Source organism: Erpetoichthys calabaricus, chromosome 1 (genome assembly GCF_900747795.2).
Source record: "Erpetoichthys calabaricus chromosome 1, fErpCal1.3, whole genome shotgun sequence".
NCBI classification, from domain to species: Eukaryota; Metazoa; Chordata; class Cladistia; order Polypteriformes; family Polypteridae; genus Erpetoichthys; species Erpetoichthys calabaricus.
In genome coordinates, this window is record NC_041394.2 from 298,979,755 (window position 1) to 299,004,817 (window position 25,063).

Consider the following 25,063-nt stretch of genomic DNA (forward strand, 5'->3'; position numbering starts at 1 on the left):
GACCGCACATCAAAATAACTGAAAGCTGGTATTACACTGTTTATTAGCAATATGTATATACTGGGTCTCATTAAATCAATTGTACTCAAAGTACTGGGGAAGTGGTGCTGGTGAGGCCAGCAGGGGGCACTTACCCTGTTGTCTGAATTTGGATCCCAGTGCCCCAAGGTTATTATAGTTAATGAAAACTAAAATCAAAACTGAAACTATTAAAAAAACATTTTTAAAACTTAAATAAAATTAACAAAAACGAAATTAAAAACTAAAACTAAACGAAACTATTAAAGTAGCTAGAAAGACTGAAACTGAAATAAAATTTACTGAAAATATTTTTAGTTTTCATTTTTGAATGAATATTCTTGCCATTAGTCTTTAACCCTTGTAACTTTTAACTCTAAAACAAAGTAATCCACCATGAGCCACCTACATATATTGATCCAGTGAATGGCGGCTGGTGAAGGAGGGTGGGTGTTCACACAGCATTTGCAGTGACGGAACAAGCTGAATACAGACATGTAAAGCGTATGTAATAGAAAGTGAGATTTACTGTGCCGCCTTTCTTTGCACTTGTTGTATATCAGAATGTAATTCAAATGCCTAAAACCACAATGTGCTGGAAAACAAAACCTTTACTGTATGGACAGAAAAATGATGAGTGACTAACGTTTCAGTCTATTTTCCAGGTGCCTGCTTTTTTTTTTTTTTAAATAATTCACCTGCCACTTTGCACAGAAGAAATCCTTTTTGAAAATATATAAAACTCTCTAGGTCTTCATACAAGATCAGTATATTGCTACTGACCAATCACTTTTGCTTAAAAAAAAAAAAAGTAATTTAACAATATAGTGATACAAACCCTTGTGAAATTTCTGAGTTGCCAATGTCTCTACTGAACTACAGGTAGGTAGGTGAAGACAGTCTGCCAACTGGTGAAAAACTAAACATACTAATGTTTTTTTTTTTTATTTATTCTACATTTATTATTTTTTAGTTGATAATCACAGCTCAAAATACCCAAATATATTGTGGAAATAATCAGTAGAAAATGATGTTTTAAAATATTTGTCCCACTTTTTTCAATTCTTTTCTCTCAAAATAGATAGCTGAAATATTATATTCTTATCATCAGCCATATCATCCATATTGCAAATCAGGGATTGTTCCTGCTTTGAATCCAAACCTGCTGGGATAGGCTCCAGGTTTAGATAATGTATATATTGTTCCTAACCTCAGATGCTGTCGCTTTGTGGCCATCCATACACCTATTGCCTACTCTTGCTCTGCTCATTAAGGGTTTAATGTTCTTATGCATGGGCTATTCAAGTCTCGCTGCCCCTAACCTTGACACTAAATGCTCGTTTTCCTTTGTTTCCCTCAATATAGCTAGCTAGCACACTGATTCAAGCTTAAGAGCCCTGTTCTTCCTATGCCCCCATGATTTTCATAATCACACCTGGCAGAACACAGTAGAACCTGTTTTCTTATTTTTTATATCTTTTCTGGCCTACAGGTGTCAAAATTCTGTCTATAAATTTTATGTGTATTGTTTGCATCTGAGATCAGAGATCAATATGGCTGGCAGAAAATAAAGCCCAGTACGGGAGATTTTTGAATGCAATATTGAAGGCATTCATTATAAGCACATTGTCTTGGAGCACAATATAGTGTGCGCCGTAGGCATTTAGAGTAAAAAACCCTCAAACCTTAAAATTCACATAAATTTCATTATAAATTGGCCCATTCTGGGCAATAAAAGGAAAAGATGAAAAGTGCCAACAGTCAGCGCATATTTGTTCAACACAAAATACTTTAAAAATGATAAAATTCTCTAAAATCGGTCAAATTCAGTTATCTGGTTTTGATTATGCTTGTTTTTATCAGATAAAAACAAAACCAGATAGTAAACCATCTACAGTAGTAAGCTTCCTCCAACATTAAATCCGTATTATATCCAGATCCGTTAAGTATACGGTTCTGTCTGATTGTTACACTAAACTCCATAATAGCTCCATGCCATAATAATTACTAAACCTAAAACTGAAAATAATAGAAATAAAAATAAAATAGAAATGTCTTTGTGAAATAAAAACTAATATAAAAATAAAAATACACGATTAAGGAAAACTAAAACTAAACTGAATTTCCAAGTAAGGTCAGAAAAAACATAGAAATAAAAACCAATATAAAAAGGCAAAACTATACTAACCTTGCAATGCCCCACTGCAGTGACAGGGACACTGTGCTGTAAAAATAATGGCTCTGTGGTCATAAAAGGTCCCTGGGTATTCTTTGCAAAGAACAGGGTTTATCCTAATGTCCTGGCTAACCTGTCTGTTACAGCCTCATCATCCTGGCCCAATAATCATCTCCTGTCTGTGACTGGACAACTGTCTCTCACCCCTTCACCATCTACCAGCTAATGTGTGGGGAGTATACTGATGCAGAATGACATCTGTTGCATCATCCAGATGGATACTGCACATTGGTGGTGGTTGAAGTGTCTCCCCACTCACTGAGTAAAGTGCTTTGAATACTGAGAAAAGCACAATGTATATGTAAAGATTATTATTATTACTTCTCCAAATGAATGCAAGAACAACAACGAAAAGTTTAAAGAAAATGCTTAATTTCTTTCAAAACAAAAAGGCAAATAACTGTGGCTTAGGCAAGATGTTAGAATAACAGAATTACCAACACTTCAACTATGGAAGGGTACATATTTGTCAAAAAACACTTTCCCCTGTGTGTTGCTTTCCAAGTTGAACTTACAATATCCAATCATGGAAAGTATGAGATGATCTGAAATTTTCACAGGTCCATTCAAATCACCCAGTAAACCTATTTTTTAGTTTACAGATTTTAGTTAAATTGGACTACTGTTAAAGAACAATTGCAGAATACCATACTGCCAGCTGGTTTAACATGTGCAAGCTGCCTGTAAATGTTGCACTTAGACGTAGAAAGGTAACAAGTGATTCTGAATGCTGTGAAGCATGGGTCAATTTTAAACATAGATAAAGAAGCTAGTACATCGTAAGACACACGCACACACCGTTCATTTAACTGTTAATGTCCTAAACCTGCTTTGACTAAGTATGTAGTAAGAAAGCAAATTCATTCAGTCAACAAGTTTAGATATTTTATATAAGGGTAGTACAAGACAACCTGGTTCCAGGAACTTTTCAGATACTTAATTTACTAAACTCTGTACAACGTCCATTTTGTCTAGCATCAATCTAATATTAATATATCATTCTTAAGCACAGTACAGCTCCATGTCTCATTGTAAACTGCAGTCAGTCTGAAAGGCATTAAGTGCTTAAAATTCAACTCTGGCAGAGTACACTTTTTTTTGCATATAAATCAAAGCCCAGTAAAATTTTGATTTAACAAGCTACAGGTGGGCAAGAGACTCAGTTAAATCCTACATATGTGTCAGTTTCATCAGTGGGGTTACATACTATTTGATTTTTAAGCAAATAAATAAATAAATACAAACCACTTCAATTATTGCATTCTCTATTTCCAAGCAGAATGTAACATTATCCATCCATCCATCCATTATCCAACCCGCTGAATCCGAACACAGGGTCACGGGGGTCTGCTGGAGCCAATCCCAGCCAACACAGGGCACAAGGCAGGAACCAATCCCGGGCAGGGTGCCAACCAACCGCAGATGTAACATTATTTGGTTACAAATATTTATTACTCAAAATGTGAGTTTTCCAGTTACCTTCCTTGGTACAGATAACGAATCAAAAAACACTTCCACTTATTACAGCTTTGTTGATGCACAGCAATCTTGCATGCTTTCATTCTTAATTCCATCTATTATCTAAACAAACACTTTCTTCTAAAATACCGCTGTTGCAAGGTTTACAGAGCATAAACTAAAGCCGGATTTATATTTCATGCGACGCATGCTGCAGCGGACACTCCTGCTACGCATGCGTTGTACCGTTTATGCTGGCACGCATACTTTACGTAAATCTGGAGGAATCCACCAGGTGGCAGTGTGAGATATTATCACGGGGAGAACAGGTTCGGCTTTGCTGTGTTGTGAATTGCCTGTAACACCCATTAAACTCCAATGACACCTTACCGCAATAGCTCTGAAAAGGATGTTTAATGATTACATCCATCAGTTCAGGGATTTGTCCATTTCAGCTAGTTTTGGGCACAAAGCTGAAACAATCCCTGGACGAGGCATCAGCTCATTGCAAGGTGAATACAAGCACTCGCATACACGCAGGCATCATTTTAGTGTAACAAAATCTGCATATTTTTGGAAGGAAACCGGAGCACACTGTGGAAACCCAGCAGGAAAACATGTAAACTCCAGGTAGGGAATATCAGCGACGTGACTCCCTGCAAGACAGCAGCGCTAATGCTCTGCCACCGTGTCACCCCCATGTGTGTCATTATTAACAGTATTCATTATTTAAACGAAATTACCGATTTATCTGTAAAATATAACATACATACTTCACTGCATTTCATCATGAAAGTGTTATCTATACTAATAAAAGGCAAAGCCCTGACTGACTGACTGACTGACTCATCACTAATTCTCCAACTTCCCGTGTAGGTAGAAGGCTGAAATTTGGCAGGCTCATTCCTTACAGCTTACTTACAAAAGTTAGGCAGGTTTCATTTCGAAATTCTACGCGTAATGGTCATAACTGGAACCTGTTTTTTGTCCATATACTCTAATGGAGGAGGCAGAGTCACGTATCGCGTCATCACGTATTACGCCTCCTACGTAATCACGTAAAGTGAAAACAAGGAAGAGATTTACAGCACGAGTCAAACGCGGGAACGAAGGTAAATGACATTAATTGTTGAGTGTCTTTTAATACTTTGTAAGCATACATATTAACAGATGTGCAATTAAACGTGTGCATTTACGGGGTAAATGACATTAATTGTTGAGTGTCTTTTAATACTTTGTAAGCATACATATTAACAGATGTGCAATTAAACGTGTGCATTTACGGGGTGATTTCTCAGGCTTAAAGCTCGAAGTGATCACTCGAGTGAAGGCAGCTTCACAAAAAAAACAGATCCTTAAAAAAAACTGTTATTGGTATATTTTCCCTCAATTTTAAAAGGTTTTCTTTTCTTCTTAATAAAAATTTAAAAGCAGAACTTCGCCGGTGCAAACCGCGGGGATTTGAGCGACAGACGCATACAGACATATTCATGAGTGCAGGTACTTCGGAAAGAAAGCACCGTGTAAACCTAAAGTTTAAATTAAGTTCATAGACCTACAAAAGGTTGCCATTGATTTGAGGCAAGATTGCTTTTCTCCTGTACAACTATACGTTGCATTCTTAACAGTAAGCTTGCACGGCTTGGTCATATTACAACCGGAGTGCTAAACTGACAACGTGATATACAAACAGAACAATCATAAAAACAGGATTAAATAAAAAGGCTGCTTCCGTTGGCAAAGCAACGAAAAAGGAAGACCTTATATGACGTTCGTTTATAAAACAGCGGAGAGGCTGTGTGAAGTCAGCTTCACAAAAAAACAGATCCTTAACAAATTGTTATTAGTATATTTTCACTCAATTTAAAAAGGTTTTCTTCTTCATAAAAATTTAAAAGCAGTACTTCGCCGCTGCAAAGCACGGGGATGTACAGATATATAGAGATATATATAGATATATATATATAGAGATAGATAGAGAGATCCATATTACTAACCGAGAATGCTAAACCGGATGGACGCAGGGACATCCGGCCATGGGCCGTAGCCGCAAAAAGACGTACTGCGCAGGCGCCCCAAGAAATGAGGGGCCGCGAGAAGCGGATGAGGGGCCGCGACAGGCGGACAAGACCACAGAAAAAAGGAGTGAGCACAGAAAAAAGGAAAAGGCACAGAAAAAAGTAGTCAAACGCAGGCGCCGCACGAAACCCATTGCACACGAAACTAGCACACAAAAAAAAAGAAGACGCTCGCGCACAACAGCAAGGCACCCCCCTCCCTACAGGCACCGGACGGGACACACAGCAAGAGGGGGACTTAACAAGCCCCTGGAACACAAAAAAAAAGAACACAAAACCACCCCACACACCCTACAAGCAACGGACGGGACACACACAAAGAGGGGGATTCAACAAGCCCCTGGAACACAAAAAGAAAGAAGACGCTCGCGCAACAACAATCCTCACCCACCCACCCCCCTCCCCCCATCAATAAGAAGTGACACCCAAAGCCACATATCTAAAGGAAACGTCCATATTAAACATACGTCATCTCAACACCTTCACACTAGGCAGCATAGGTGGATCTCCTTATATGCAGCATAGGTAGATCTCATTACAATGAGGCACTATTAACCGTTCAACCGCAGAAAAGGATCCATATTAACAGTGAGTGCGATCCTCCTTATTACTTATCCATATTTCTCATGCTCAAGAACAAACAAGTCATGAATTCACGATCACAGGTACAAAACGATACCGCTCGGATAACGGGACCAAACACAATTCACACTATGCAGCATAGGTGGATCTCATTACAATAAGGCACTATTAACCGTTCAACCGCAGAAAAGGCTACATATTAACAGTGAGTGCAATACTCCTTATTACTTATCCATATTTCTAGAAGAAAAAATGTCTCGGCTCAAAAAACGCAAAGCTCAACTAAAGCTTCTAACTAACGATGTACCTAAAAGTAAAAACTTTATGAACTGCATTAGATCCTACAATAGTTCATTTGCTTTTGCATCTACCGGAGTAAATATCAGGCCACCAAAAGGCAATGGCCCATACTGCTTTCGCATACGTGCACAAATACTGCATCGCATTAGAACAGTGCACCCTGAAACAAATCAACAACGCAAATATACACAAATCTACATCCTAGATCCACATGACGCAATCTATCAATCAAAGTGCTGCATCGCAACAGGCACGGGTTCAAAACGAAACACCTCCCGTCTCAGACATACGTTAACGGCAGCGAAGGCTACAACGGGCTTCTCACACAGCACAGGCGAATCGATTACAGCTCCAAAAGAACACGTCCCAAATACTACACATGCAACAACGCGCCTCTCAAACGGCACAAGCAAAACATACACCAGGAAAATTCATTCGGATTAATGAATGTCATTTGCAATCATTGTCATTCAGTTCACTTCCCCCGAAGAAACAACTGGCAATACAAGTAATACATTTACACGTTGTTGTCAAAAGGGTCAAATTAGACTGCCTCCTTTACATTCATATCCTGAATATCTACAGAAGCTTCTAACTAACGATGTACCTGAAAGTGAAATCTTTATGAACTGCATTAGATCCTACAAATCGGTATCCACTATGAACATTAACGGTGGCACTGCACGTGACATCCGTCTTGCAAAAATGTTAATTATTGATGAATGTACAATGGCATCCAGTCACTTACTCAACACCATTCATAAACTTCTACAAATGTTTATGAATAATAATATTCCCTTTGGAAGAAAGGTACTTTTATTAGGAGGAGATTTTAGACAGTGCTTAGCTATTCTTCCACATGCCATGCGCTCAGCTATTGTTCAGTGCACCTTAAAATACGCAGACAATTGGCACTGCTTTCAAAAGATACAGTTAGTACAAAACATACGATGTCCAGAACCAGATCATAACAATTGCTTATTACAACTGGGAGATGGTACACTCACCAATACAGATGGACTTCACCCACATTTTATTACAATTCCTCAAGCCTTTATCTGCGACGACTTAGTTACAGACAGATTTGGAACAGCAATCTCATTAGACCAAATGCCCCTTTTAACACAACGCACTATATTATGTCCAAAAAATATTAATGTGGAAAACATAAATACCCAAGTCATTCCATTACTTCCTGGAGAGACACAACTCTTTCTAAGCTCTGACAAACTTGATTCTGATCACGACAATAACCATCTTCATTGACATTATAAGTTCTGACCTGGAATTACCTTTTACACTTAAACGGCGTGTACAAAGAAATTTTCCAATAAACCTTTACACTGTGCCACACACTTTATTGTTTGCATTCTATTTGCATCATCTACACCTTCACACTATTCTATATCTCATTCATACAACACGCTCTTTGTCATTCCCAACACCAGGGGTTGGCGAGCGAAGCGAGCAGGGGGCGGAGCCCCCTAGTAGATAGAGAGATAGATAAATATATATATATATGTGTATATAGATATATATATATGTGTATATAGAGATATATATATGTGTATATAGAGATATATATATGTGTATATAGAGATATATATATATATATATATATATATATATATATATATATATATATATATATATATATATATATATATATATAGAGATTATATATATATATATATAATGTGTGTGTGTATGTATGTGTGTATATGTATGTGTATATATTTGTTGATATATGTATATATATGTGGATGTGTATATGTATATATATGTGTATATGTAGATATGTATATATAAGTATATATGTTTATGTATATATATGTTTACATAACCTCTGTAACACACTACTTCTCCGCTGCGAAGCGCGGGTATTTTGCTAGTCAAGTATAAATCTAAGGATTCTAAATGTGCAGAGAGTTGGAATATCATACATTTAATGTGCTCAGTGTGGCGATCTATTGCTGTTTGCCACTGCCGTCAGTACCGGAGGAAGCCCTAGAAAAAAAAGACGGCACAGAAGACGGTATGTGAGACTTTTGAAATGTATCGTGTCATTACAATCGGGAATATGCAACGCTTGAATATAAAAGCACCACAAATGCATCTGTATGTCGGCATTTTGCTTCACCACTTCGAACCATTCATCAGACATCGAAGCACTCACACCGATCTCGTAGGATCTGCAAAGCGGCTTTCTGTCACATGTAGATAGTAAACAGAGACTCTGACGTCACATTCCAAATTTTAGCACACTGCGCCCTCCTACTTTCTGCTGGTACTGCAACTTGCGCACGCATCACGTTAATTTCTGAGGACCTGCTCAGAGGATGTGTCAAATGAACGCTGGGAACGCGTGGCAGCGTGTGAAGTATAAATAAGCCCTAAGCCTAAGTTGCAAACCATTCCACTGCAGAACACACTCTTTTTTCCCCAGTTTATTTATTATTTATTTAATTTATTTATAAAGCACTTTAAAAACAACCTCAAGGCTGACCAAAGTGCTGTACAAAGAAAAACAACACAAACACATAAGAACTGAAGAGATTCTTAATAGAAAGTATAAAAAGTATACAAATAGCCAACATATTATACAGGGTTAAATGTATAAATGTGTTTTTAAATAGGATTTAAAGGCAGCTAGTGAAGGAGCCCGCCTAACGTGCAACGGCAAATCGTTCCAGAGTTTTGGGGCTGCAACTGAAAAAGCTCGATCATCTCGGAGTGTGCATCGTGCCTTGGGAATGCGTAAAAGCATCTGGTCTGCTGACCTGAGAGAGCGAGACAGTACGTAAGGGTGCAGCAGTTCTGACAAATAAACAGGGGCACACCCATTAAGAGATTTAAAAACAAATACAAGGATCTTAAAATGATTTAAAAACAAATACAAGGATCTTAAAATGGATTCGAAAACGAATTGGAAGCCAGTGGAGGGAACCCAAAATCAGGGTAACATGCTCATGCTTTCTTGTGCCAGTTAAAAAATCGAGCAGCAGCGTTTTGCACCAGCTGTAGGCGAGCCATGGAGGCCTGGCTAATTCCAAAAAGAAGCACATTGCAGTAATCCAGACGAGATGTTATAAAAGCATGTATAACTGATTGATTTTTGACAGCTGCCTCAACTGGAAAAAGCAAGATTTTACCACTGCGTTCACATGGCTATCAAGTTTTAAAGCGGAATCCATTTTTACACCTAAATTTGTGATCATGAATTTCTCAAATTGAGCCACAGTGGAAAGGTTGATGCAGGGGGTCCCGCTGGTGCTATTGGGCCTAAATAGCATGACTTCTGTTTTGTTCTCATTAAAATTTAGAAAATTTAATGCCATCCAACTCCTTATGTCAATAAGGCAATCAAGCAGGGGCTGGACAGAACAAGAACCTTGGCGCTTCAGAGGGAAATACACCTGACAGTCATCTGCATAAAGATGAAAGGAAATACCGTGTTTCCGAAAAATAGCGCAGAGTGGCAGCAGGTACAAGGAGAACAGAAGAGGTCCCAGGATGGAGCCCTGTGGTACCCCCCAGGGGAGGACAACAGAGGTGGAAGTAAAATCATCAATACTGACACAAAAACTTCTATCTGAAAGATAGGACCTAAACCATTGGAGAGCTAAACCTGTGATGCCCACCCACTGCTCCAGCCTAGAGATGAGGATCTCATGTTCTATCGTGTCAAATACAGCTGTTAAATCCAAAAGCAAAAGTAGTACACAGTCACCAGAGTCCACTGTCAAAAGAATATCATTAAAAACCCTTAACAGAGAGGAATCAGTGCTGTGGTGAGTTTTAAACCCAGACTGGAACACTTCCAGAATTGCATGTTCATCCAGAAAGGACTTCAGTTGGGTATAGATGACTTTTTCCAAGAGTTTGGACAAAAAAGGTAGCTTGGAATGTAATGTTTATCAAGAAAATATCACAGGGCAATGAATTACAACCAGGTTCCTAAAGCACCAAAGTGGTACATGTGTGTATATGTTTACATACATCCTTTAAAAATGAATATTCTTCAGCATTGTCATTTTTATCACTGTGACCCACCTTACAAGACCACTGTAATTAAAATGTTCTATATTAATACAATACAGTAAGAATAACATTACCCTTTTTTCCATTTCCAAAAGTGACCTGTCAGCAAATCGTTCTTGCCTCTGAAAGAAAAATATTTAAAGTTGATTTTAAAGAACATGAAATAACTTTATATTAGACTCAAAACTCCAAAAACAGAAAAAAATTATCAAGATATGCCATTGGTATTCCTAGTTGGGGCAAGTGGGTGAAAAACAAACCTGTGTTGCCTTTTCTAGCTGTACTTTTAAATCTGCAAGCTCCAAGTCTGTATCACGTAGTTGTGCCTTCAGTTTTTCATTCTCCGCAAGTATCTGTTCATAAAGCTATTTAGAAACACAATTTTAATACAGGAATCTATGTGATTACAGTATTCAAAATTCAAATGGCAGAAATACAAAGCACACGAGAACATGCTGTAAAACTGGGAAACTTTACATGGACAAGATATTTAACAATTATCCAGAAAAATGAAGCATACAACATTCTACAAAAACAGTAGTAAAATACAAGCACATGTTCTCTTTCCCACCTGCTGATAGGCAGTGCAACTAAGGAGTAATTGAGCACAAGTAGATAAGTAAATTAAGTACCTTTTTATAGTCAATTGTATCTTGTCGGTCCACTCTGCTGTTATATGGTTTTCTGTTTTCACTGCAGCTGAACAGAGCAGAATCAGAAAAAAAAATACACTTTTTATAAATCCAACAGTTTTAAAAAGATGTTTAAATGACGTCTTTAATTATATTTCAGAAACTACTATAAACAATAGTTAGAATATGGATGAATTTATAGCAACTACAGACACTGTCAATTTTTTTTCTTTTAATTACCAGTATATTACTTATTCGTTCTCAATTTATTAATTTTAAAACCTTTACATTACTATAAATATTTTCCCCCAATTTAAAATGCAACATTATTGTTGAAAACTTGATGTGTGTTTCACTCATGAACTAAAGAGAAAAAGAAAATACTGCCTTATTTGTAATATCTGAATCTTGAAAAATTTAATATTTTAAAAGTCCCTCTCTCATAACAGATATATTGTAGTAGTCTGAACTCTTAATTCTCTTTCACCACAGGCCATTATTTAATAAACTTTAAGGTGAATTTTTTTTTTTTTTTTTTAAATAAACTTTTTTTAGTTCAATGAGACAAATTTAATTTAAAAAAAAGTGTTGATTTTCATACCTGAATAGACGATCAGTCTGCAGGAGGCAAGGGGAGGGGAAAAATATATAAACATATATGAGAAATCCAATACACATTTACAGCATACTTTCAATTAGCAAACATTAGCACTGCGCGCACAAGTCTTAGGTGTTGTCTGGGATAAAAAGAATTAAAGTGCATATTTAAGAGCAGAACAATATTTAACACTGCCATTATTTTATTTATTTATTACACACAGATGACAACCTCATGAAGCCATTTCTGCATCAAACCATCTATGGCTGGGCTATTCAATTTCCATTTCAGTTGGGCAAGACTTTCAAACCAAGAAATTTAGCTGGGCCAGACATTTTCAGTGGCCAGTAGGCTGCAGGTAATACATTTTAAACCAATACAAACAAATGTATTGAAAAACAAAGTGTTCTGAGCCCTTTCTTATTTGCAATGGTGATGGACAGGCTGACAGGCAAGATTTGACAGGAGTCTCCATGGACTATATTGTTTGAGGATGACACTGTGATCTGTAGCGTGAGTAGGAAGCAGGTCAAGGAGACCTTGGAGAGGTGGAGATATGCACTAGAGAAGAGAAGAATGAAGGTCAGAAGGAACAAGACAATACATGTATGTAAATGAGAGGGAGGTCAGAGGAATGGTGAGGATGCAGGGAGTAGAGTTGGCAAAAGTGGGTGAGTTTAAATACTTGGGATCAACGGGTAATGGGGAGAGTGGAAGAGAGATAAAAAAAAAAGAGTGCAGACAGGGTGGAGTGGGTGCAGAAGAGTGTCAGGAGTGATTTGTGACAAACGGATACCATCACGAGTGAAAGGGAAGGTCTACAAGAAAGTAGTAAGACCAGCTACATTATATGGGCTACAAACGGTGGCACACACCAAAAAACAGGAGACAAAGCTGGAAGTGGCAGAGTTAAAGACACTAAGATTGCATTGGGTGTGACATGGATGGACAAGATTAAAAATGAGTACATTAGAAGGTCAGTTCAGATTGAACGGTTGAGAGACAGTGTGCAAGATTATATTGGTTTGGACACGTGAAGAGGAGAGATGCTACGTACAGTGTATTGGGAAGAAGATATTAAAGATGGAGCTGCCTGGTAAGAGGAAGGCCTAAGACAAGGTTTATGGATGTGATGAGAGAGGACATGAAGGTGGTGGGTGTAACAGGACAGGAAGATATGGAAAAAAATGTTCCGGTGTTGTGACCCCCCCAATGGGTGCACCTGAAAGAAATTCATTGTTTCCCTTTTAAATGTGATCACATCTAACACTGGCAAATCAAAAAGTATATTAAAAAAAACAACAAAAAACACTAGAAACTGAACAGAACCTGAGGTAGTATCAATTTTTTTTTCTTTTTTAAATTAAAAAAAAAAATTTTTTTGGTCATATCTGACCTAAGCATATCTCAAAGTACATAAAAACAAAACAGTGCACAGTATTACTAATAACATTTGTTTTCATTTTTGAAATAAAAATAAATAAAAAGTCCGCATTGACAACTGACAAATCATCAAGTTTAACAATAATAATTAATTATTTATTTACATTTATACAGCCCTTTACTTAATACTCAAAGTGCTTCACAAACTCCATGCAGGGATGACCCAGGACACGAAATCATGATATCCTTATTGCGAAGCAGCGGCACTACTATTACACTACCTGCATAGGTGTACTGTACTGCATAATATTGTGCTTGATAGTTTAAAATTATAAACACAATTTCCAAAATCAAAGAACATTAACAGTAGGTTAATAACGAGCTCTACATTGTACAAAAACGTTATGTAGTTCTACAAAGCAATCAGTGCTTAATTTGATTTTTAACGAAAATCGAGTTTTCATCAAACACAGTCCTTGAAACAGCCACGAATCTGCAGGATCAAAGCATGTGAGTGGAGTGCCAAAGAACTTTATGAAGAGAAGTGTGGCGACAGTGCTCGCCAGTAACAAGGCTCTGATTGGAGTAACAATTAGATTAATTTGCAAAAACCCACATTTTCACTCACTTGACGAAACTGGAATACAACTAAGACTCCACACACAACTGATTATAGAATCATTTAATATGTAGTTGATGCCACGACCAGCTATTGTGGCCGAGGTGCCCATCAAAAAAATTATTTCCCCCGACCTGTGTGAGCATGACTACAACTTGCACCTTTTATCCACAGAAGGTTTTCAGATCTTAAAGTTGAACACCTGTGCTCCAAATATATTCAGTGGGACATCTTCCTCTAAACCCTCACAATCCTGCTCTGTAACCTCTCCTTTTCAGGCACCACAGACACTATTTACCTAGGATTTTGGTACATTTGCAAGCCAAAATATGATACATAACTTAAACTGCTTCTGATCTGTGCCCCTGCTTATAACAAAGAATACTGTTAATCTTATGTTTGTGTTTATTCTGTTAGTTTTCAAGTTCACTGAAATTCTTTCATTACTGTTGCAAATGGTGTTCTGTAGGGCTGCCACAATGATTTTATAAATGATTAATCTATCAACTATTTATTGATCAATTCCATTAATCTAACAACTGTTATCTGTCCAAATAATTCTAGCAGGCATATGAATGTGTGCTACACTTAAATAATTACTATATATATATAATTTGAAAACATCATGATATGAATAAAACAATGCCAACAATAAAACAAGACAACTCTGTTCATAAAATATTTAAGTCAAAAAACCAGAATGCGATTTATTTACAATTTAATGATTGGAGAAATACCTAAAATAACTTTATAAAGCTGATCTGTATTATATAGGCTGTTATTGCTACTCAGTTTTGACAGCTTCTGACAAGCAGTTTTCATTTGGATACATCACATGACAGTTAAAGAGTTACAATTTGCCAGCATGTTATAAATATCTGTCAAAGGGTAAAAATGCAACTCTGACTGAAATAAAGGTAGCAAGTGCATTTAACAGACTAGTCTACTGTAGCAGAGCAGAGTAGTGGCTCTGAGGTAGGGATCTGCACTGGTAATCAGAAGGTTGCCGGTTCAAATCCCGTAAACGGCCGAAGTGACTCTATTCCGTTGGGCCCCTGAGCAAGACACTTAACCTGCAATTGCTTCGTCCTGGGAATGACGTTAATCAGCATCCAGCCCTGCAAGTAGGCCCTCCAACCTGCAGGAAAAATTGGCACTCAAGCCCACTGTTCCATTCCATCTGAACTAGTGTGGTGCTGAAGTACACTCAAGCCACCATAAAAAACCTCACATTGTTCCATTCCATCTGAACTAGTGTGGTGCTGAAGTGTCACCCATTGCATAGCTGCACTTGGGTTCTAATCTGGGGGTCCTAAGTTGATTTGTCATGTGGTGGGCGCGGCAATGCACTGTATCAGCATGTGCACCTAACCTCTCTCTTCTCCTCTATTGTAATCAGCAAGCATATGAACAGAAACTTTTACTTCAGTGCAATTGCGAGTAATAATAGTGGCAACTGACAAGTGCATTTACCAGACAAGTGATCTGTTCTGTCAAAAGAAATACCGTGGCTTTAACCATCATCCCAAAGCTGGCCACTAGTATGAATTTCATAAATTAGCTTCACAACACTGTAACAACTTTTGCCGAACATACAAGTATAAGTGGGTTGCTTAAAGCATTGCTGTCGAGTCTTGTGCTGTATTTCCGGAGTGCTTTCTCTTCAGGTTTTCAAACAATTGATCTAGTGCTATTCTGGAACACCTATTTTTTTTACACAATAAGCAAGCATCCATTCTCTCAAATGTTGAGGTGATACAACACAGAGGAGAATTTTTCCTGATATTTGGAGGAACCACCTTCGAATGAAAGTGGTGCAGCTGCTGCCATGATTAGATCACTCAAAAACAGTAGAGGGAATTGTAGCATGTTCTTGAGTGATACGGTCATCTGTGTCTCGTGAATGTATACATATTGTATGACAGTCTATCCATGTAATAAACTGGGGAAAAATTCTAAGATTGTCATTTTAAAAGAATAATTTAGTTGGAATATGGAGCATTTTAGCATATTGCACTTACCATGCTTGACATTCATTTATTCAACATTATTCTCAGATCAATTCATAAACACTGACTATGGCCAACACCAACTACCAATTTCATGTTACTAGAATAAGCAAATTCAGATTCCAATTTATTTTCTTTCCCTTATTATATTTTTGCGTGTGCATTTTTTTTTTTTTTTTTATACTAAACTCCTAAATAACTAATAAACGTGCACAAAATATTTATCCATAATAAACATGCCATAAAAGAAAGTAAATTGCTGGCTATAATTACAAGCCACTGTTCTAGTAAAATGTTCATGTTTACCAAGAAGATACGAGGGTAACATGCTTAAAAATTGAACACATAAAATAGAAATAAATTGACTCCTAAGCTACCAAGCCTATTGTTTACTAAGCAGTAAGGGTGAATTATTCTTTACTAGGGGGCTCCGCCCCCTGCTCACTTCGCTCGCCAACCCCAGGTGTTGGGAATGACAAAGAGCGTGATGTATGAATGAGATATAGAATAGTGTGAAGGTGTAGATGATGCAAATAGAAAGCAAACAATAAAGTGTGTGGCACAGTGTAAAGGTTTATTGGAAAATTTCTTTGTACACGCCGTTTAAGTGTAAAAGGTAATTCCAGGTCAGAACTTGTAAGGTCAATGAAGATGGTTATTGTCGTGATCAGAGTCAATTTTGTCAGAGCTTAGAAAGAGTTGTGTCTCTCCAGGAAGTAATGCAATGACTTGGGTATTTATGTTTTCCACAATAATATTTTTTGGACATAATATAGTGCGTTGTGTTAAAAGGGGCATTTGGTCTAATGAGATTGCTGTTCCAAATCTGTCTGTAACTAAGTCGGCGCAGATAAAGGCTTGAGGAATTGTAATAATATCTGGGTGAAGTCTATCTGTATTGGTGAGTGTACCATCTCCCAGTTGTAATAACCAATTGTTATGATCTGGATCTGGACATCGCATGTTTTGTACTAACTGTATCTTTTGAAAGCAATGCCAATTGTCTGCGTATGTTAAGGTGCACTGAACAATAGCTGAGCGCATGGAATGTGGAACAATAGCTAAGCACTGTCTAAAATCTCCTCCTAATAAAAGTACCTTTCCTCCAAAGGGAATATTATCATTCATAAACGTTTGTAGAAGTTTATGAATGGTGTTGAGTAAGTGAGTGGATGCCATTGTACATTCATCAATAATGAACAGTTTTGCAAGACGGATGTCATGTGCAGTGCCACTGTTAATGTTCATAGTGGATACCGATTTGTAGGATCCAATGCAGTTCATAAAGATTTCACTTTCAGGTACATAGTTAGTTAGAAGCTTCTGTAGATATTCAGGATATGAATGTAAAGGAGGCAGTCCAATTTGACCCTTTTGATAACAACGTGTAAATTCATTACTTGTATTGCCAGTTGTTTCTTCAGGGAAGTTAAGTGAATGACAATGATTGCAAATGACATTCATTAATCCCAATGAATTTTCCTGAATAGTGAACTCATTATTGAACGCGTTGTTAGCTAACTGGCGCAAGCGTTAAGCAGGTGTCTGTCGTTGATGTCTGTGACGTGTATATTTTGCTTGTGCCGTTTGAGAGTCGCGTCGTTGTATGTCCATTATTTGGGACGTGTTGTTTTGGAGGTGTAATCGATTTGCCTGTGCTGTGTGAGAAGCCCGTTGTAGTTTACGGCGTGCATTGTTTGTATTGAGCCTTGCCCGTTTTTGTATGTCGGTCAGTTGAGCTTTCCCTTTTTGGAGCCTCGCGTGCTTGTTTTCCGGCAGTCCAGATGCGTGGTGTAGATGTCTGCGTTTATTTATTTTGTCCCTTCGCTGCCGTTTCTGTATGTGTGAGACGGAAGGTGTTTCGTTTTGAACCCGTGCCTGTTTCGATGCAGTACTGTGAGACGCGCGCTGCATGCGTCCACGTTCAGTGTGTCTGTCCATTTGGGTTCGTTTCTGTAACTGTGTTAGTTGAGCTTTGCGTTTTTGGAGCCGAGACATTTTTTCTTCCAGAGTTTGAGAAGCGCGTTGGAGCCGACGTGTATTGTTTTTTTTCATGCGGGTTCGTGTGTTTGGTCCCGTTACTCGAGCCATATCATTTTGTACCCGTGATCGTGAATTCATGAATTGTTTGTTCTTCAGCGTTAGAAATATGGATAAGTAATAAGGAGGATCGCACTCACTGTTAATATGGAGCCTTTTCTGCGGTTGAACGGTTAATAGTGCATCAGTGTAATGAGATCCACCTATGCTGCATAGTGTGAATTGTGTTTGGTCCCGTTATCCGAGCCGTATTGTTTTGTACCCGTGATCGTGAATTTATGACTTGTTTGTTCTTGAGCGTGATAAATATGGATAAGTAATAAGGAGGATCGCACTCACTGTTAATATGGAGCCTTTTCTGCGGTTGAACGGTTAATAGTGCCTTATTGTAATGAGATCCACCTATGCTGCATAGTGTGAACGTGTTGAGATGACGTATGTTTAATACGGACGGTTCATTTAGAAATGGGGCTTTGTGTGTCATTTGTTATTTATGTTACTGTGGTCGAGGGTCTGAATCGTCGTTTTTGTGTACGTTTCGTGTGCTATGGCCGTAGTCTGTCCTGTTTCGTGTCCATTGTGCTTTGTGTGGTGCTCGCGGCTTCTTTTTTTTTTGTGTGCTAGGGGCTTGTTGAATCCTCCTCTTTGTGTGTCCCGTTTCATGTGCAACGGCGTCTGACTCCTTTTTTCTGTGGTCTGACTCCTTTTTTGTGTGCGCGATGCCTCATTTCTTATTTTACGTTGCATTCCATCCGGTTCCCGTTACTTGCTGCGCAGTACGTCTTTTGCGGCCACGGCCCATTGCCGGATGTCCCTGCGTCCATCCGGTTTACCATTCTCGGTTAGTAATGTGGATGTTTTCTCTAAAAATATATGCAGCTGTACTAAACACATACTTTCTCACTGTCCACATTCAGATAAGTAGTCTCCATTTTAATTACATGACAAAATGTAAATTAATTAAATCACATTCTCTTATAACGTTTGATGAAGAAGAGTCTCTTTTCTTACAGTTTAACGTCAGCGAGAGAATATACAGATTTGCTGCTCTTAGTTGTTTTACTCAACTTAATTTAATATAAAAGCCAATAAGCCTGTTTTCACTCTAAAATTTTGACTGTCTGCTCTCTGTTTACAGGAAGTTCTGATAAATAGTACTTTACATAATGCAGTACTTCAGCTAAATTACTGTAAAGGTATGAAATAATGATATGAACATTGGTTAATGTTAAGTAACATTTCTGTCTGCTTCAGAAGAGACCCTAGAATCATGGGGATGGACTATTTAGAGACTTCCAATTAAAAAAAAAGAAAAAAAAAAAAAAAAAGAAACAAAAAAAAAATGCAAACAACTTTAAATATTTACAAATAAAGACAAGTATAAATAACAAGCACATTACCTGTAACTCATTTTTGCTAACTCCTTCTTCTGTATCCGACTGTTCCTGATCATTTTCATCACTCTAGATATTCAAAGAAAAGTTTAAGGAAAAGAAAATCATAAAGATAATACTGTACTGATGTCAAATGCAAAAACTTCTCAGTAAAAGAAATTCAGAGGTCAAGTTAAACTGTAACAAAAATATTAACCACAAACTATAAACAAGCAAAAGTCTAATTCTTAAAATGGTTAAAAAAAAAAAAGAAAAAAAAAAAAAAGTACAAATTCTAAAAGGCAAATCACCTTCTAAACTTTCTAAAAACATAGCTACAGTATTTTGAATAAATACATAACGCAGATCACAATGTCATAGATGAGCAAAAATCAAAGCTTAAAATAAAACATTTGTATACCTTATATACTACTGGATTTTGTTTATCATAAACAAACAATGGACTTCTAACCCTAGCCTGAAATAGGCTGGAAAAAAAAAAAAACAAACAATAAAAAATCCGCCAAGACAAAGTGATACCATGACAAGTTCTGTAGAAACACAGATGAAACAGAATACGAAAGACAAACCTAAAAATTTTAAAAGTTCTGCTGTTCTGTGAATTGCTCATTTTCAGACTCGTGAATCCTAACTCCCTCACCAATGTTCAGCAATTAGTGTTACCTTGTAAGAACCAAGGTGATTATAGTTCCACTTGCTTAGATTTTATTTCTATACTATTTTTTGCCAGCTAACAACTTTTATGCTTATTAGAGGAAGTATCCACTTAAAGAAAGGAGGGACAGTCAATTGGAATAATGTACCTTCTAAGCACCAGTTTGGGTTGAGCAAAAATTGTTTTGGATGTGGGCTGAAAAGAGGAAATGGATTTCCTTAAATGCTTCGTGTGCTACTTCAAAATGTTGTGTACTGAAACTAAAAGAAAGGGTTGTGCATACACCGGTTTGGTTTATTCATTAAACAGAAATAACACTTTTGTTTTTTCCCCCAATTTAAATTTTATTTCAGTTACTTTTCTGGTTTGCAGTTTCAATTATAATTTTATTTGCTTTATAAAGCAGATACATAGATAAATGCTGGATGTTACAATTTACTCAGGTATCTGAATGTTATGCAACTTCAATATGGTATTTAAGCAGGATATTTAAAAAAAATACTTTTAATTCAGTCTAGAAGTGAACTGGTCCTAGGATACCAATGTGTGAGGACAATGGCAACTACGCCATTAGGTGGCAGCAGACAGACCATTTTAAAGACAGTTGAAGTATATTAGACATAACCTAGGTGACCCATGACAAAGTACAGAACTACAGAGAGAGCTGGGGCCACTAGAGGCAGTTCTACAAGGAAGTACCCAACATCATTCCTTGGCCAATGAATTACCTTAGGACCTGCCCTATAAGGTTCCCAGTTAAGTGGCTAGATACCATTTCTAGATTCCATTATGATGAACTTGGAGTAGAGTGAAAAAATTGTACACAGGCTCAACTGTTTGGATGAAATTGAGGAAGTGAAATAATGCAAGCTTTAATTATTTAGGCATTTGGAGCACAAAGGAGTGGTAGTTGTCCATTAGCTGAAAACGTCACCAATAAATATAACGGCTTAAAGGGAAAGTAAGACCAGCAAACCAGAACTACTAGGATGATGAGGCATCCATTATCTCCTGGGACAGTCCGGTTACTTCAGTTCTAATTTCTGTCTTCAATTTAGTGAGGGTGGGGGGGTGGAGGTTAGTTAATTACATACCTTTATTTGTCCAGTGTTTTGGATGTTAATTTTTCATGCAAAAAAGTATGGATCCATTACAATGTAAATATTTTTGCACAGATCTCAAATAGAAAAATCACCAGTTCAAGCCATTAAATACAACTTTTTAATTCTGCTTTTGTGAATTATACAAAACATGCTTATGATTTTGGTCCTTTTTGTCACTACATATTTGGCGTGCTCAATAAGTTGTTTAAATAATTTAAACGACTTGATCAGAGTAACTCCTTCAATGTAGTTCTAATATATGTACAGGCAGTGTTGATATGGGTTAAGATACAGATTTACTTTCTAATATCAGCATTATAGCTTCTTCTTTCAGCAGCTCCCGTTAGGGGTTGCCACAGTGGATCATTATCTTCCAAATCTTTCTGTCCATTGCATCTTGTTCTGTTCCACCCATCACCTGCATGTCCTCTCTCACCACATCCATAAACCTTCTCTTAGGCCTTCCTCTTTTTCGCTTGCCTGGCAGCTCTATCCTTAGCATCCTTCTCCCAATATACTCAGCATCTCTCCTCTGCACATGTCCAAACCAGCGCAATCTCGCCTCTCTGACTGTCTACCAACCGTCCAACTTGAGCTGATCCTCTAATGTACTCATTTCTAATCTTATAACATAGCTGGTCTCACTACTGTCCTGTAGACCTTCCCTTTCACTCTTGCGGATATCCGTCTGTCACAAATCACTCCTGACACTCTTCTCCACCCTGCCTGCACTCTCTTTTTCATCTCTCTTCCACAATCCCCATTACTTTGTACTGTTGATCCCAAGTATTTAAACTAATCCACCTTCACCAACTCTACTCCTTGCATCCTCACCATTCCACTGACCCCCCTCTCATTTACACACATGTATTCTGTCTTGTTGTTACTGACCTTCATTCTTCTCCTCTCTACAGCATATCTCCACCTCTCCAGGGTCTCCTCAACCTGCTCCCTACTATCCCTACAGATCACAATGTCATCATCAAACACCATTGTCCACGGGGACTCCTGTCTAATCTCGTCTGTCAACCTGTCCATCACCACTGCAAATAAGAAAGGGCTCTGAGCTGATCCCTGATGTAATCCCACCTCCACCTTGAATGCATCCGTCACTCCTACTGCAGACCTCAACACGGTCACACTTCCCTCGTATAGGGTGGTCCAGATCTAACTACAGTGGAACCTCGGTTCACGAACGTCTCTGAAAATGTACAAATTGGTTTACGACAAAAAAGTTTGCCAAACTTTTGCATCTGTTCATGACTACACACTCGGTATACGAACAAGCCAGTTTCCCTTTCAGTTTGTACGTGTTCAGTCTCTCCCTGTGCATTTCCTGTGCAGTGCGCGACACACACACGAGAGAAAGACACACACAGGCGTGAGAGAGAGACACACACACACAGGTAGCACGAGAGAGACACACACACAGGCAGGCGAGAGAGAGAAGTCTGGACGCATAAGGTAGAGAAGGCAGTTAAAGAATGCACTGGGCTTGTTTTTGTTTTCACTTCTGTTTACAGCGATCGGTTTGTAGCGTGCACTGTTGCAATGTTACTTTTCTTGGTGTTTTTAGCCAGCGGTTGGTAGCGGTATAGTGCGAACTATTGCAGTGTTAGTTTTCTCTGTTGTTCAAGGTTTTCTCAGTGTTATTCAATGTTTTTACATTTAGTTTACTATTATGCTGCACATTCTATGGTTTAATTAACTATATCTGTGCTTAAAAACTTAAAAAAATATATATTTACATGCAGTTCGTATGGTCTGGAATGGATTAATTGTATTTACATACAATCTATCTATCTATCTATCTTATGGGGGAAATTACTTCGGTTCACGACCAAATCGGGTTACGACCAGAGTTTTGGAACGAATTATGGTCGTGAATCGAGGTTCCACTGTATGCAATTATTGCATTGCATTAAAAGTTGCAAAGTTAGATCTGGACCACCCTGTACATATCCTGTACAACTCTTACATACTTCTCTGCCACTCCCGACTTCTTCATACAATATTACAATTCCTCTAGAGGCACCCTGTAATATGCTTTCTTCAGGTCCACAAAAACGAAATGTAACTCCTTCTGGCCTTCTCTATACTTCTCCATCAACACCCTCAGAGCAAATATCGCATCTGTGGTGCTCTTTCTTGGCATGAAACCATACTGTTGCTCACTAATCATCACCTCACTTCTTAACCTAGCTTCCACTACTCTTTCCCATAACTTCATGCTGTGGCTCATCAATTTTACCCCCCTGTAGTGACTACAGTCCTGCACATCCCCCTTATTCTTAAATATCGTCACCAGTACACTTGTCAAGCAACCTCTCACTTTCCAAGAATCCATTAAACAATCTGGTTAAAAACTCCACTGCCATCTCTCCTAAACACCTCCATGTTTCCACAGCTATGTCATCTGGACCAACGGCTTTTCCATTCTTCATCCTCTTCATAGCTGTCCTTACTTCCTCCTTGCTAATCTATTGCACTTCTTGATTCAATATCTCCACATCATCCAACCTCTTCTTTTTCTCTCTCATTCTCTTCATTCATCAGCCTCTCAAAGTACTCTTTCCATCTGCTCAACACACTCTCCTCGCTTGTGAGTACATTTCCATCTTTATCCTTTATTACTCTAACCTGCTGCACATCTTTACCAGCTCGGCCCCTCTGTCTAGCCAATTGGTACAGGTCCTTTTCTAACTCCTTAGTGTCCAACCTCTCATACAACTCATCATACGCCTTTTCTTTAGCCTTCATCACCTCTCTCTTCACCTTGTGTCTTATCTCCTTGTACTCTTGTCTACTTCTGCATCTCTCCGACTATACCACTTCTTCTTTGCCATCCTCTTCTTCTGTATACTCTCCTGTGCTTCCCCATTCCACCACCAGGTTTCCTTTTCCTCCTTCCTCTGTCCAGATGTCAAGCCAAGCACCCTTCTTGCCGTCACCCTTACTACATCTGCTGTAGTTTCCCCAACTATCTGGTAGTTCTTCACTACCACCCAGTGCCTGTCTCACCTACTCCCTAAACTCAACTTTGCGGGCTTCCTTTTTCAACTTCCACCATTTGATCCTTGGCTCTGCCCTCACTCTCTTCCTCTTCTTGATCGCCAACGTCATCCTACAGACCACCATCCTATGCTACTTAACTACACTTTCCCCTGCCACCACTTTGCAGTCTTCAATCTCCTTCAGACGGACTCTTCTGCATAGGATGTAATAATTTTAATTAATTTAATTAAATAATAGGATGTAACTGTTATAGCAACAATACAAAATATGAAAAAAATGTAATAAAACTAATTAAAAGCCATCCAGCTCAAGCAACGAACACCACTTCCTCCTAGCACCACCGAGCCCAAACACTAGTCTTCATCATTCCATATCAGTACCAGGAGAATTTGGTATCGCTTTATCAATGTGTCTTGTCAGTTAATTATGTATATGATTTTTTTGCACATTTTACTATAGTCAATGTTTTGTCCATACAATTCAAGTGTTGTAAAGGTTTCTAAATTAGCAACTCTTTACAAATGGGAATGAAATAAGAATATGCAACAGAACGAAAAAATTGAGACAGAAAACAGTGGGCAAATTTTAAAATTCTAAATGAATTTATACTTACATCGTGTGTATAAACAGGAACTCCTGTGGACCGCCGTTTTTCTCTAGGTCGCCTTCTGTCTCGTACAGATCTGTGTTGAGACTTATCATCTGATTTATCGTCTTCTTTATCCTCCTCTTTTTTGTCAGCTTCTACAAATTTCATTTTTATTAAAGAAAAATAAAGGCTATCACACATTTAGTTAACATTGCTCTAAAAAGGTCTGTTCATGATGATTTTTCCTTTAACCTCCTTAGCATTACATTTTTTCTCTTTAATAAAAATTACATTTTATTAAATTTCATCTTTC

At 38.0% G+C, this 25,063-nt stretch overlaps 1 protein-coding gene across 1 annotated transcript in view; it reads right to left on the reverse strand.

Annotated features, from left to right (window-relative positions):
• Positions 1-25,063, reverse strand: part of ppp1r12a (protein phosphatase 1, regulatory subunit 12A) — a 355,094-nt gene that overhangs the window by 31,003 nt on the left and 299,028 nt on the right. Inside the window, 6 exon segments of the mRNA XM_051934734.1 lie at positions 10,788-10,835; positions 10,974-11,078; positions 11,346-11,412; positions 11,947-11,963; positions 19,395-19,457; positions 24,775-24,905. Of these exon segments, the coding sequence (XP_051790694.1) occupies positions 10,788-10,835; positions 10,974-11,078; positions 11,346-11,412; positions 11,947-11,963; positions 19,395-19,457; positions 24,775-24,905 (431 nt within the window).